Source organism: Eulemur rufifrons, chromosome 2 (assembly GCF_041146395.1).
Source record: "Eulemur rufifrons isolate Redbay chromosome 2, OSU_ERuf_1, whole genome shotgun sequence".
Lineage (NCBI taxonomy): Eukaryota > Metazoa > Chordata > Mammalia > Primates > Lemuridae > Eulemur > Eulemur rufifrons.
Window position 1 is genome coordinate 87,581,364 of NC_090984.1, and position 15,703 is coordinate 87,597,066.

The window sequence follows — 15,703 nt, forward strand, 5'->3', positions numbered from 1 at the left end:
TCAGTGAAGAGAAACTCATTCATGGCTTTGCTTACTCTATAGATATGAGCATGATAAAGCTTTTTTTTCATTTAAAGCTTTACAGCCACCATTATAATGCAGCTGAAAACCACAAATTCTTCTGGAAATGAAGCTCCTCAGGAAAATAAGGATCCAGAGTGACAATGTATCATAAAATGTCTCTATAAACAAACAATCTAAAGGTACTTAGATATATTGCAGGATGTGTTTGAAGGCCAATTCTTCTTGGATGACCTTAAAACTGACACATCCATTCATCATCTTTTCCTTGCTGACAAAGACAGCTTGGATGGTGCAGACCTTGCCTCAAAGATGATCTCATTGACTTGAGTACGAATGAAATTATGTGACATAAATTCAACTTGAAGAGTCTTTAGGAAATCTGGTGTTTCCTGATACAAGTTCACCCTCTTCCTGTAAAATAAGCTATGAGATTTCTAATTTCATTTGCTACCTCATATCCTTATGAGTCACAGTTTTTAGAAAGTATTAAGATTTCCATCACATTGAAGTCAACTGGATGTCAAAGATGACAGGCACATTGCCATGCCTAAGACCACCCCAAATTTTTAGCTTCTTATTCAATCCAAACCACAAGAGCTTTCTCATTAAAATTTACTTTTGAATAAAACTAAAGTTCATTTTTATTTTAGTTAACAACTTTAAGTTATTCCCATGTTTCCATACATTACCAAAAAATTTTGAGCATGTTATTATGAAATAAAAATATAGATAGAATTCAGTGGAATCATCACTTTTATCCTGTACCTGTGAAGTCAATTTCCAGTGTAATAAACTCCATGAAAATACTTGGTGTATATGTGCATTTGGGAGGAAAGTGGATAATTCATAGCTTTATTTAGATTTTCAAAGATTCCTGTGCCTCTTAAAATGTTAAAAAGTAGAAATGCTAAAATCCACTGTTCTACAGTATAAAACAGTCTCTAAGATGGGTATGCAATTACAGTGTCAAGTCATAGATCAATTCTAACGTGACTTGAATCCTTTGTCACCTTGAAAAACTAGTAGTCAAATTTTCAAATGTGATCTGATCTGAGCCCTAAAGTATCTGCCAGGAAGTTGCTATAAAATTGAAATGATCTTTTCAAGCTCAATGCATTAAAAGCCTACCTGAGAGACATAACAAGTGAACACAATAGGGTATCCTGGATTGGGTCCTGGAACAGAAAGAGAGCCTTAAAGGAAAAACTGGTGAAATCCAAATAAAGTCTGGAATTTAATTAATAATAATATGCCAATGTTAGTTTCTTATTTTTAACAAATTTACCATGATAGTGTAAAGTGTTAACAACTGGGTAAATCTAATAAGGGGTATACAGGACCTCTCTGTATTATCATTGCAACTTTTCTTTAAATCTAAAAATATTCCAAATAAAAAGTTTATTTTTTGTCCTAGAATTCAGATTGCAAGATAAATAAATAATAAAAAATAGAAAGTTTATTTTTTGAAAAAATCTACTTGAAATTTTTAACAAGTCTTAATCATTCATTCAATAAATATTCACAGAGTGCACAGGCACTGTTCTTTGTGCTGGGCATCCAGTGCTGAGCGACACAACCCATGCCTACCCTTAGGAGCCTAGTGGGTGGGAAAGCACTAAACAATCACAAAAATGAACATAAATGCAATTGCAGCTTGTAGTAAGTGGTATAAAGGAAAAGTACATGAGGTGATAGAGACGCAGAGCAGGAAATGCCTTTCTGAGGTGGAGACACTTAATATGAGACCTGAGGGATGACAAGGAGCCAGACAGGAAAGAGCATCCGGAAGAGGGAAGAGCTTGCTCATCAGCCCGGAGGAATGAAAGGGTCTGGAGCAGGCGCCAGTAAGACCAAAGCATAATGAGGACATGGAAGTGTGGTGCCTGCTGAAGAGCCAGACCATGTAGGACCTTGTAGGCTGGGTTTTACAGTTTTCCAGGACATACAGTAAACCACTGAAGATTTTAACCAGAAGGCATGGTACAGTGAGAGCTTTTGAAAGACCAGCATGGCTGCTACGTGGGTGTGGCCCAGAAAGGGACAAGACAAGCAGCTCCTGTACATAATGGTAGTAAAATTCAATGGAAATCAAGCAGATGGGAGGGGAAAGGAGGGAATGGATTAATTCACACCTAACGGGTACAATGCACACTATCTGGGTGATGGACAGACACACTTATAGCTTTGACTCAAACTGTACAAGAGTAATTCATGTAACCAAAATGTTTGTACTCCCGTAATATTCTGAAATAAAAATAAATAAATAAAAGACAAGCACCTTCATCCACAGGTGCTCACAATTTTTAAAGTTCTCAACTTCTCAGCATCTAAATAATACTGTCATTTCAGATGTGTATATCACTCCTTTAGACCCTGTAACCATAACTCCAGCAAGGAAGATGGTGCTCCAAATGGCTCCCAAATCACTCAGTCTGGATCTTTCCTCTAGAATGCCTAAATTTAAACATGAGTGTCAACAAAAACACAAGATAGACACCAAAGGCACATGACTTGAAGTTTAGTAACGTATCAGCAGCAAAAACCTGCAGACTCTAACACCCTTAGGAATCTCAGCTTTCACAAAAGGCATAAATAATTCTTAGCATATCTGGTTTTCAGGGCCGTAAAACCATTATTGACACCTCACTAGTGCTATCTTGGCATCAGCCCAGGTCTTAATATAGCAAATCCCACCCAAACTGCGTAATAGTGTAATTTTCAATCCCTGTTTAAAATATACAATATTAAGCATCATCCTCAATGACTATACACTGAGTCTGAAGGACATGGTGTGTTGCCCTATCTGACCTAGAAAAAGAAGTATGTCTTTTAAATTTGATATAACCAGTGGCACTTTAATAAAGCTTATTAAGCAATCTGCAGTGCTGGTTGGGCACCCTTAAACAGAACTCTCAAGGACTTACACTCTAAACAGACACCTGGATTTTCTTAGTTTGTAGGATTATACAGTAGCTGTAACCTCACTAAATACTATCTAGACCCACTCTAAGGGCTTTCAGGACCAGAAGAAAGAACAGATTGGCTCTTGATTGAGGCCTATGATTTTATATAAAAAAATGTCATGCAAGGTTCTGTGAACCAAATAGCCATTAAGTTGATATCCAACCAATTGCTCCTTTTCTCTGGAAACTCCCTCTTCCCCCACAGTCCATAGAGTAACAGGAGACAGCCTCTGGCAGCCATGAGTGGATAACTTAACTCCGCCCCAAACAACCACAACCAATAGGATCAAGAGTGTGTATATGACATAAATTGGGCCAAAGTGTCCCTTTCCCTAGGAATCTGGATTTAGAAGTAAGAGATTCTTCCTCAATCTGTCTGCTCTCTTGAATAGAGGACACTTAAACACTGGAACTGCTGGCAGTGGCTATTTTTGACCATTTGGACAAGGAAATAGAGAAAGCCAGCCTGCAGCAAGAGACAAGAATGGAGAACATGTGCCAGAAAAAAAAAGAGATGAAAGACAAAGAAAGAAGGCTTTCTGCTTTTCCTGCAACGCTCCAGGACCTGCTTCCAGCTTACACCAGTGTATCCCTGCCTTTAAAACCCATGAGAGATTCCTCAGTATCCTTTCAATAGCTTTCATTTTGCTTAAGCCAGTGCAAGTGGAATCCTATGACTAGAAACCAAACAAAACACCACTAACACTCCAGGTCTCTTCATTTTATTTAGTCTCAAATAATGTAGAACCAGCTTGCCCAAATTGTTTAAGCCAAGATCTCTGAAAGGAGAATCCAATCCTAGCCTCTCCAAGCAGATAAACGAGAAATGCTTACCCTGAAATGTTAGGTGGGAAAAAAGCAGGGCACAAAAATCATATGTATATCAGAATTATGACTACACTATCATTTATATATGTCAATAAATCAAGAAGTGATATCTCATTGTGGTTTTTATTTGCATTTCCCTGATGATTAGAGATGTTGAAGTGAAGTCATATATGCGTTAGGAAAATTGGAAAGAAATTAACTAAAATAAAAGTAGTTGTATTAGGATGACAAGATTATTTTCCTTTTCCTTTTCCTTTATATTCTTCTGTGTCTGGAAGTAGTTAAATTGCTTTAAAACTTTAAAAAGTATAACTCTGAAGACTATGTAGAAATATGCAAATGTGTTTATAACATAATTACATATTTTTAAAAATAGAACATGAAATAGCCTGTCTGTTATGTTTGCTGCTATGTAAATAGCCAAAAACAGAAGTGTCCCTTTAATGCTCCACATGTGAAAGGAACAATGCTACTTCCAATAGACTGTTCCCAAATTAACACTCAGCCTTCACTTCCTCCCTTCCTTTTTGCTGTCCCTATCCCATCTTCACCCCATCCCACCCCAAGCTACCCATCTTCAGCTGGGATTGTAACCCTTCCCTTTCCCTACTCTCCTCTCCACCCTCACTGCATTTTGGGACCTGGGTACCTGCATCTCCAGACGTGTAGACCCATCTTGGCACTCACTCACGCTCTAGATCTGCCTCTTCTTTTTTAGATTAGCCCATTTGGAATAAACTCATCACAAATGGCCTCCAGCTCATTTTAAATGAACTATCCCTAGAGGCAATTCAGGTAGGACTACCCCCTCTGGTTACAGCATTAGGCAAGTCAGAAATGGTTAAAGAGTATTAATAGAAGGCAACATCCAAAAATAAAAACCACTGTGAACTTAGACAATTTGTAAATTGTCTTTAACATTGCTGTAACATATTTTTTAATAACAAAAATTCAAAATACAATATTGAATATGAAGGAAAAAATACGTGGTAAACCATTTTACTTACAAGGGAAATGTGAGCAAGTCTCTTTAAAATCAAAAAACTGATTCTGTTGGTTTCCTCATAGCTATATAATCATAACAGCTTCCATACATTGAATAGGACATTGGGCCAGACACTCAATATACATTATCTTACATAATCCTCCCAACTACCTGTGAAGCAACTATTATCATTACCTCTATATGGGAACAAAATTGTTTATCTGAGAAGTTAAGTTACTTATGCAAGTTTAAAAGGCTGGGAAGTTAGCACAGCAGTTGTATAGACCTAGGTCTTCCTGTTGCCAAAGCTTGTGGTCTTTACATTAGACCTCATGGCCTCAAATCAGATCTTAGATAAGCTTTCCAAAGAAACTATACCTGAAACAATGTTACGCCCAAGTGTTAGCTAGTAGTAGTGGTATTTTATAATACAAATATCCAGTTTATATGAAAATTTATATTTTAAATGCAAAATATACGTCAGAATAAACATTATAAAAACTACCGACATCAATAACATATGCAATGATATTTGGCATCAACTGAATATGTTGATATGTTCTTATATATTCTAATTCAAAACTATATTGCAAAATATTTCTCAACACTACATATCAATGGTACTTATTTGTAGCTGTTTACAAAACACTATCTATCATACATAAAGAAGTATAAGTCTTACTTTCAGGATACAAACAGAATATGAACAGGGATAAAAATTTGTTACATTTATTTTACTGGTAAGAGACACTTCCATAACTTACTCCAGTTAGAGTGCTTAAGAGCTATACAGTATTAATACTGAACCATGAAGACTGATATGGTTTGGATGTTTGGCCCCTCCAAATCCCATGTTGAAATTTGATCCTCAGTGTTGGAGGTGGGGCCTGGTGGGAGGTGTTTGGGTCATGGGAGCAGATCATTCATGAATGGCTTTGTGCCCTCCTTGCGATAATGAGTGAGTTTTAGCTTTATTAGTTCACTGACGAGCTGGTTATTTAAAAGTGTCTGGCATCACCTCCTCTCTTTCTTTGCTCCTTCTCCTGCCATGTGACACACTTGCTACCCCTTTGCCTTCTGCCTTGATTGGAAGCTTCCTGAAGCCCTCACCAGAAGCAGATGCTGGCGTGATGTTTCTTGTACAGCCTGCAGAATCGTGAACCAAATAAACCACTTTTCTTTATAAATTACCCAGCCTCAGGTATTCCCTTTATAGCAGCACAAACCAATAGTAACCACTTCAAAAAAGAAAGGGGAGAATCACATTTTCTTTCTTACGATTATGATAACTTTATACTACTCCATACTTTTTAAAATTCATTTTCCCCCATTCAAGCACAGAAAACATTAAGAAGGAAATAAGGAAATGCAAATGCACAAGTTACAACCAGAGAGGTAAAATGATCATAAAATACCACTTAGTGTATTTTCATCCTGTAATTAGGTATTTATTCATTGCTGGTATACTTTTTCTTTTTGTCCAATCACTACCATCATGTACTCTTTCTTTTTCTGTGTGAAAATAATTAACTCTCCAATTTCTTCAAAGGGAACTAAAATCATTCATTCATTAGTACAATAAACCTTATTGAGCACCACAAGGTACCAATTTGTTGAAGATGAAATAAATAAATAAAGATAAGTCCCTTGCCCTCCCCAAGCTCTGTGGGTGAGACAGTTCTGTGCAAAGCAAGCAGCCCAAAATAGTGTGCTAAATGCTGGAGCAGAGGTGAATACACAGTGTTACAGGAGCGCAGGGGGAGGATTAACCAGTCTGGGGCAAGTGGGAAGCTTTACAGAGGACAGCACATTGAGACCGTGCCTCTAAAGATAAACAGGAGCTTTCCACTGAGTGACGAAGGAGACACAGAGAGAGGGAGCATTTGGGCCAAAGCGGAATAAGGCACCAAGACGCAAAAGAGCACAGGCACAATAATGCCATTGAAACAACCAGCTGCTTGAGGAGACTATGACCAGGCTGTGTGGAGACCATATGGGATATGAGATTTAAAAGAAACATTGGATTAAGAATCCAACAATTGGAGCTTTCATATATGGAAGACTATTCATACATTAAAATTAAGTCATTAAAATTATATAGACCAATGAGAGAAATGTTTAATACAAAATAAAAACCAGTTGCATGTGTCTCTGGGCATAAAAAAGACTGAAAGGATATATACCAAACTGTTAACACTAATCACCTTTGGGTTGTGGAATTATGAGTAATTTTGTTTTAATCTTTGTTTGCTTCTCTGCCTTCCAGATTTTCTGCATTAAGCATGCCTTAGTTTGGCCGTTGGGGGATTGGGGGAGATGTGTGCTGAAAAAGAACAATATAAACGGGGCTCGGACTGTGGCATGCTAAGGAGTTTGGATTTAATTCCACAGAAAATAAAAAATCATTCCAGGTATTTGATCAGGGATGTGAGATGCACAAATTTACACTTTGAGGAAATAAATGTTGTTAAAGTGTGCATGCTGGGTTGGAGGGACTTCAGGCTGAGAGAAGGATGTTAGAGGTAGAAAGTAGGGATGGAAAGCACCTACTTGGGGTAGAATAGACAGGACTTGTAATCTGATTATAGGGCAGAGGTTGGGGGCAACTCCAGGTTTCCGGCTTGGGCGATTTGTTGGATATAGATATTGGAAGCTGAAAAGCATAATAAGAAGGAAAAGGCACATTTTAAGGACAGAGCAATGAATTTGGTTTTATATGTGACATGCCCGGAGGACATGTAGATAGGAATGCTAGTAGGGAGTTTGAAATACAGATCTAGGTTCAGAAAAAGTAGAAACACAGACACAAAGAAGATGGTAAAGCCATGGGATTAAACGAGTTGGCTCAGCGAAAGCAGAAAGTGAGAAGGCATAGCTGAGGCTGGAACCTTGGGAAATGCTAAGTCATGACAGCCATCTGAGCACTTGGAGAACCCAAACAGCCAGAAATGGGTCGAGTTTGTTTTGGAGTGGGGTAGTCAGAGCTGGTATTAGAGCAAGGGGGAAAAGTTTTACTACAATATGCAGCTATCAATAGAAAACAATCATAGAACCTGGTCACTAATGGAGTATAGAAGAAACAAAAAGCCAACAGGTGCAAAGGCACAGAACAAAGAGAGGCAACTGGTCACTATCTGAGATCAAAGGTGGGTGAGGAGAGGCACAGTAAATGTGCTAGTTTATTGAGTGAGATACCGTGGAGGTGGGACTTTTCTGAATGCTGTCAAAACTGACTTACTACATGGCTATTCTGAGATAGTGATTTTAACCCCCTATTTTAAAAACAAGGAAACTGATACCCACAGAGAGGTGTCCCAGGTCTTGGAGGAAGTTGCTGACAGGTTTAAGACTGTATCAATTTCCAAACCACTAGGGTTTAACCTATACATCAACACACTGCCTCCCTGTACAAACACAAAAAATAAGGCTCACCCCCAAAATATCAATACTGGACTACAATAAAACATAAATGAATTTATCCTTTCACTTGACTTATGGAAATGAGTAAGTGCTTATAGCATATAATCCTTGCTCTGACTATGACCTGCTATCTTTCCAGTAAACTTCTACTAGTCTTGAATCCTGCTGCGACCTCCAAGCCATTGAACCTACCACATTTTCACTGTTCCTAATTATCTTGATGTCTGTCCTCTCTTCTCTGCTTACCAAGTTTAAATTCCATGGTCAATTGTTATAATAATGCCTTCCTGTATACAACTCTCTTTCCCCTATTAATTTTTTGTACCCATTGGATAATCTGCAACTCTGGTTAAATCCTTCTCTTCACTTGCTCCATCCCTTCACTGTGTCGATAAATAAAACAACCCACTGACTGGTCTTATTTTGAATCTGTGACCAGAAGCTTTAATCGGACCCTTAAGGCTTCCAAACAACCTTAGTGTACTTCCCCAGTCCATTCAATCTCCCTATTTAACTATGCACACCTTCTCTCCTCTCCAGCCCCTACTGCCTCCTCCCCCAACCTCACTCTCAGCTGATGACGTTGCTTCCTATTTGGAGAAAATGAAAGCAGCCAGAAGAGAACTTCAACAGACTTCCACCATCTCAGTTATCCACCTTCCAGAACCTGCCCCACACACTTTGGCCTGTATCCATGTTCCTGTCTAAAGCAATGTCTCTTCTCTTCTGCCCTGGATTCCATACCCTATCTCTTCAACGTCATTAATTTTTCTTTGTCTATTGAATCATTCTCATTTGTAGACAAATATGTTATTTCTCCCATCGTTAAAGAAAAAAACTTTCTTGACCCTATTGACCCTATTCCTTTGCTCTCCTTTGCACAAAAATCCTTATAGAGTCATCTGTACTCACAGTTTCCAGTTCCTCCCTCTAATTCTCTCTTACACATTCTAATACATCTTATCCTCCCTTACCTACTCGTGTCAAATATTCTTGTCAAGTTTACCAATGGCCCTCAGTTGTCAAATTCAGTGGTTAGTTATCAGTCTTCATTTTACTTGAACTTTCAACAGCAATGGACTCATCTAATCCCTTCCCCTTGAAACTCTTTCTTCCCTGGATTCCAGGGTATCATATGTTCCTGGTTTTTCTCCTGCCTCCCTCGGAGCTCCTCCTTGTTCTCCTTCAATGGTTTCTCCTCTTCTCTCAACCTCTTAATGTCAGAGTGTCTCAGGGTTCAGTCCTTGTTCTTCTCTTCTCTATTCACTCCTTGGAGATCCAGTCTTAGGCTTTAAATACCATCCAAATGCTGGAAAATCCCTAATTTATGTCTCCAATCTTACTCTACATCTCCAAGTACTTTTAACATTTCCAAAATGTTATCCTTATCCCCTGACTCTCCCCAGCTCCAAACTTCTCTACCTTGAATCCTTCCATACTTCAGCTAATGGCAACTCAAACTTGGTCAACTTAGAAAGGATGGAGTCATTTTTTACTCCTTTCTTTCTTAAAGATACCATATCCAATCCATCAGGAAATCCTATTGGCTCTAATTTCAAATATATCCAAAATCTGACCATCTTTCACAACATGTACTGCTATTACTCTGGTTCAAGCTGCCATCATCTCTCACCTAGGTTATTGCAATAACATACTAATTAGTTGTCTCCATCCCTGCCGCAATAGAGCAGTCAGATTGATCTTTTTGAAAGGTAAGTCAAGTCACATCACTATTTTTTCAGAACTCCTCAAAGGCTCCCCATTTCATTCAGAAAACAAGCTGAAGGACCTACAGTGACCTATAAGATCCTACTTCATGTGAGCTCCTGGATCTTCAGTGATGTCATCTCCAACCATTCTCCCAGTTGTCATGCCACTCCCACTGTGCAGGCCCCTTTGCTATTTCTGTAGCATGCCAGGTGTACTTGATCCCAGAGCTTTGCACTGGCTGTTCCCACTGCCTGGAATGTCTTCCTCCCAGTGTCCACATGGCTAATTCCCTCACATCCCCCAAGTCTTTGCTCAATTGTTCCTTCCTCAATGAGGCCTTCCCTGACCACTCTATTTAAAATTGTGACCATCACTGCCCCCCCGAATAGTCTATCCCTTTTTTTGGTCTTGTAATTTTTCAAAAAGCACTTATCATCTTGAAATATACCAAATTTATTTATTTGTTATTGTGTATTGTCTTGTTTCCTCTCACTGGAACTTAAGCTCTAAAAAGGAAAATACTTTTGTCTGTCTTGTTCTCTGATATATTTCTGGCATATAGGAGGTGCTCAATTAACACTTGTTGAGTGAATTAATCTATTTCCCCTACCTAAGTAATGGAGGCTAGCCACTATGCTTTAATCATCTTTGTGCCCTGATTTGTTATATATATTTGTGCTCAATAACTGTTCACTAAATTGAATAGGATAAATAAAACAAACGGCCCAGTGGCCCATAAAAGTAAGTTCATATCTCTGAATCCTATTATATTTCCTTTTTACATAAGCCTGACTACTAGAATTTTCTAGATAAGGTACAAGTATGGCAGCAGGATGCATTAATACAAGCCTGATCTTTGATACATTTTCCCGGAGGTGAGTCTCCATCTACTTCCAAAAAGGTAAATGGCACAGATATCAAGAGATCATCCCATCCTTAAGGCTTTATATGTAACCAGTCAGGAAATGAAAAAGTCACATTGCCTTCACATATATATTCATCATTGTATCTTTTTCTTAAATATATTTCTCCAGATTTCTTTCAAGCTTTTGCCCATCCCCAGTAACAGCTAAATCAATTGACCATATTGTACTAGTTTGCTTCAATGTGTTTGTTTACTAGTTGAAGCCTGCATTAGGACAGGATTATTTCATGGTGCTTGGTTCTTTGGCCCTCCTCCAGCTTTCTCCTCTTCCAATCTCTCTCTGTGCAAAATGGCAATCTCTCTCTACCTCTGGAAGCATGAACATCCTGAGAGTTATAGGACTATCATGTAATTCTCTGTTTTTGTGAGATTCTCTGCCTTCATTGTCCAAACTCTTTGGCCTGAAGTTAGGTAAATGTACATCACCAATAACCATGCCAAATGCATCTTTATCCTTTTAAGCCTCCAGTTACAGCCTTGGCCAATCCTCTTCCCTTTTTTCTTTTGTCCTGTTATTGTATTGCAAATGAAGCATGTGCAGCTATTTGAGCAAGTAAAAAATACAATATGAACATGTCCTTATCTAAAATGTCACTTTTTCAGTATTCTTTTTGGTTTGCTCTTTATTAACCAAAGTTCCATTGTTATAAAAATTATAATAATAAACTACCTTGAGTCTTGTAATTTCACAGACAGCTTCAACATTCTCTAAGCGACCAAAATCCCCTGGTTCCTAACTAAAATATTCAAAGGTGAAATGCAAGTAATTTCCACAAGGTATATTAGTGCCTTCACTTAAGTTTCTAGGGTTAAAAAAGAAATCCTTTGCCAATAGGAAAAAAGAAGTTTTGAGTCTTTAGTACAAAGACTTCAAAGAGCATTTCAACAGTGTGTTATTTTCTTTCCAGAAAATTCTAACACTATATAATTACTTTTGTATGGAAAATGAATAATGTAGGCCTCTAATGTTAAAAACAGCTAGACCAAAACCATCCAAATCAGATAGGCCTTTCCTGAAACCAAATGAAATATTAAACTAGAAAATATCTGTGCAAGAACAGCCCATGGAACAAAGCTCTTGAATTATTATTCAATAGAGAGTGAACATGGTAGAGGGGAAAGTTACATGAAAAATAAAGTGTTTTCTCATCTATGTGCCAGAATTTGTGTGAGTCCCCTGCTTCACAGAAACGCTGATTGCACCCCGAAATGTCACAGAAAAATACCAATCAGAAATGCATCTAGGAGCTTCCAAGGCTTCTGGTAAAAATAACAGCAAAAACATCAATTAAGCTCCATCTATGGCGACAGAAATGCATTGATAAAGAAAAAGCAAAATCCCACCTGCATGGAAATTAAACCGCAGCTAGCTATTTCCAACCCCCTGCCCCCCAATTCAGAGAAAAAATGAGCTTCACTTCAGTCGCTGGCAGAACTAATTCCAGCAAATACAGCTAATGGGTTTGTGTGTTGGGGGAGGGGGACTACGGGAAGCGCACACCTCATCGCCCTCCCCACCAAAACTGGTCCAGAAACATGAAAGCATCCGCACCGCATGACCTCGCTTAGCCAGAAGAAAGCGGGTATGGAACAGAACAGTCTCCTCGGGCTCCGGGCTCCGAGGTGGCCACGACGTGTGGCGGGGGCGGGTGGGCCTTTCGCGTCTCCCCCTCCCACCCACCCCTCGTCCTTTGCACGGGTCTCTGGCTCCAATTGCTGGGACTCGGAGACCTGAGCAGGTTCATTTCTCTGCCCAGGATGGAAAACCTCCCAACGCTTTAACAGGAGTAATTCCCGCGCTGGCAACGTCTCAACAGCCTCGAGTGAACAAGCTGACCCAGACAGCGCTGGGACCCACCACTGGGTCGGCGGCCCCCGCCAGCCCCACCCCCAAGGCTTCCCAGCCTGCGTCCCCAGCGCCCCAAACGCAGCCTGGCACTCAGTAGGGGCTTTGGGGGCGTGTAGCCCCTAGGGCTGACTTTCCGCTAAGTGAACAGCCATGTTAGCCGTCTCCAGGCGTAAATCAGCCAGGGGTGAGCTGGCCGTCAGGAGCGCTCACACGGTCCCCTCTGCACCTCCGCCCCCAAGGCTACGACTGTTTCCAAACTCCTGGGCGCAACCGGCAGGGGCCCTCTAGCTCTCTCACGGTTCAGCACCCAGGACGGCGGACACACTTTTTGCCCCAGTGTCCCCCAGGCCGGGAGGGTAGCGTCGACAGCGCAGGCAGGGCTGCAGGTGTCGGGACCGCCCGCCCTCCCGCGGCACCCCTGCGCGCCCACCTCCCATCCGCGCCCCGCGCAGAGCAGCCCAGCGGCGTCTTACTTTTCTGGCTGGAGTAACCCGGGTAATAGCCATAGTAGCCGGTGATCCTCAGGATCCGGTCCTCGATAGTGGCCACGCCGTTGGGGGCCGCCTTGACATCCATAGAGAGTGCGGGGCGGCGGCCCCGAGCGCGGCGGGGCGGAGAGCGCAGCGCGGGGCCCGGGAACTGGTGCAGGTGCCGCCGCTGGTGCTGATGTTGCAGCTCGTGCTCCCGCGCCCGGGCTCTGACTCCACCGCCCGGCGCAGCACGGGCTCCGCATCACAGCGGCGGCGGTGGCGGCGGTGGCGGCGGCGACGGAGCGGCCCCCACTCGGGCCGGCCTCTCCGTCAGCCTGGCAGCTCTCCCGCCCGCCGCCCGGCGCACTGCTGCCCGAACAGCGCCCCCTCACCTCCGACGCCCACCGTGGCCGGGGGCGGGCGTGGGCGCCCCACCTGGCCGCAGACTGTCATCATTAACCCTTGCGCGCTCCTTCTCGGAGAGTAGACACCCCTCAAGCCCACCTGATGGAAGGGATATTTGGCCCTGGGGGGTGGGAGGAGAAGAGAAGGTGAGGGTGGCCAGGGGCTCAGGGAGGAGGGATAGGGGTGGGAGAAACCCATGTGGAACTAAGGGCTGTTTGTTAATGCGAAAGGTGCACACTGTCGCTCAGGGAGACGACACTTCTGGGGCGCCTCTGGGCTTGCTCCACCACGCTTGGCGTCTACACCACATTGAGTCTGCTAATCTACACGCGTTCTTGGGCGTTAATCAGTTCTTGCAACTTGCCTAGACGACCGGAAATCTTTTTCTTTCTTTCTTCTTTCTTTTTCAAGAAATGAAAAGAAATGAGTCCGCAGTGATATGTGGAATGATTATTCAGGTTTTATGGACACAAAGACTTTAAGAGTTCAAGGCTTCAAGTCTGACCATCGTAGGTACCCTCCATCCTCCCAGTGAAAACGTGAAAGACTTGGGAGACTCGGATGTGCACAGTACGTTTATTTTGCTACTTCCAAGAGCCCTGAGAAGAAATGATTGTCTCCTTTATTGCCAAAAATATCAGGAAGGAACTGCAAACACCTGGGTGGGTGAAAGTTTTAGCTGCAATCTGGAAACTTTCTGTTTGAAGAAACGTCCTTGAAGCTGTGTGCTCAGAGTGAACACCCTCCCCTCAGGTGTGGCTCTTCTGCTTTGGCCAGAGACCCACTGAGTTAGGGTCAGTGAGCAGTGGAGATGATTCTCCTATTCTTAGCTTGCAGTCACAGTCTCCTGAAGAAAAAAAAATCTTCAAAGTTTCATCTCAGAAAGGAAGGTTGGGGTGGTTAGTGGTGAGGGGGTAGGCTTGCCCGCTTGGAGGTCATTGGGTCCACCTTCCGTGCAGAGTGCAGAGCTGGTTTCTCTGCCAGATTCCACATTTCTAAAGCTTAGGTGGGAAAAAAAAGAGAGAAACATAAGTCGAGTTCAATGCCCCCCTCAGAAAACTAAAGCACCTGTCTCAGCACTCTTCCTCCAGGGATTTTCCACATTGTGTGTATGTGTGGGCCCTTAAGAGGGAAGAAATAGGCAAGCTTTTTTTAAAAAGGTAAATTAGATTTAAGCATATGAAAATGCAGTATTCAATTTCACATGTGTTGAGGTTTTTCATCCAGACACAAAGCTTAGCACAGGATCTTGAGAATGGAGTGAATCTGAGATGATTGTGGCTGGAAGGAGAGTTCATAAAGAAACCAATTTCCTCCCACACCTGCTTTCTGGGCTGGGAAAGACAGAAGGGTGGAAGGAGCTAAAAGGTCAAAAGGAACTAAAAGGAAAAAGTAACACTAGTGCAATGATGGGGAGCTAACCATTTTAAAGCAAGAATGAAAAGATTATGACTTTACACTCCCCCCAAAGTAATTTTCAGCACACTTTTGTTAGTTTTATTATTTCTGTGGCAAACCTTATATAAAATGCCTGCATTGCACACAATAAAATGTGTTGGTGACATTAATTTAAAGTGTCCCTTTTGTTCAAAGTTTCTATAAAACATAAATTTGCCCATATTACATCTATTATGTATTTAATAACATTCATTATAATCCATAGCACATTAATATATGCATTCAATAGGAGAGAAATTAGAAAACAATTCAAGTACAAACCTTCCAGTGTAATAGGAATATGTATATGCAAAGACTTCAAAGACAAGTGGTTTTGTCCCATTAATGTTTATAACATCTTACCATAATTAATGTATTTAATTTCTAATTTTTACTTACTGCTTAAGTTGTTGCCTTCTTCCTAGTTTTGCTTTCTTTTTAGAAATTTCCAGAGAAGTAGATGGATCTGGACCTGATCATTTATACAAACAGCACATTCAGCATAAATTTAAATCCTGTAAGTAAACATATCCACAAGTCTATGTTTCTAAAATAAAATAAAAAATAAAAATTCTCAAACTGACCTGAAAATAAATTTTAAAATAGCAGAGTATTTACAAATATCTCTATAATCATCTGTAATAGGATGACTGAAACAGCAAATGCCAGCAGATGCTATAATCTAGG

General features: G+C 41.0%; 1 protein-coding gene across 2 annotated transcripts in view; it reads right to left on the reverse strand.

The window, feature by feature from the left end:
• Window positions 1-13,552, reverse strand: part of SLC35F4 (solute carrier family 35 member F4) — a 207,089-nt gene extending 193,537 nt beyond the window's left edge. Inside the window, exon 1 of one of the 2 annotated variants that reach the window (XM_069464986.1) lies at window positions 13,178-13,552. In XM_069464986.1, the coding sequence (XP_069321087.1) occupies window positions 13,178-13,280 (103 nt within the window). In that variant the 5' untranslated portion in view covers window positions 13,281-13,552. Of the gene's footprint in view, window positions 1-12,199; window positions 12,432-13,177 lie in introns of those variants that run through there. The other variant, XM_069464987.1, reaches the window with a different exon arrangement.
• Window positions 13,553-15,703: the final 2,151 nt, after the last annotated feature.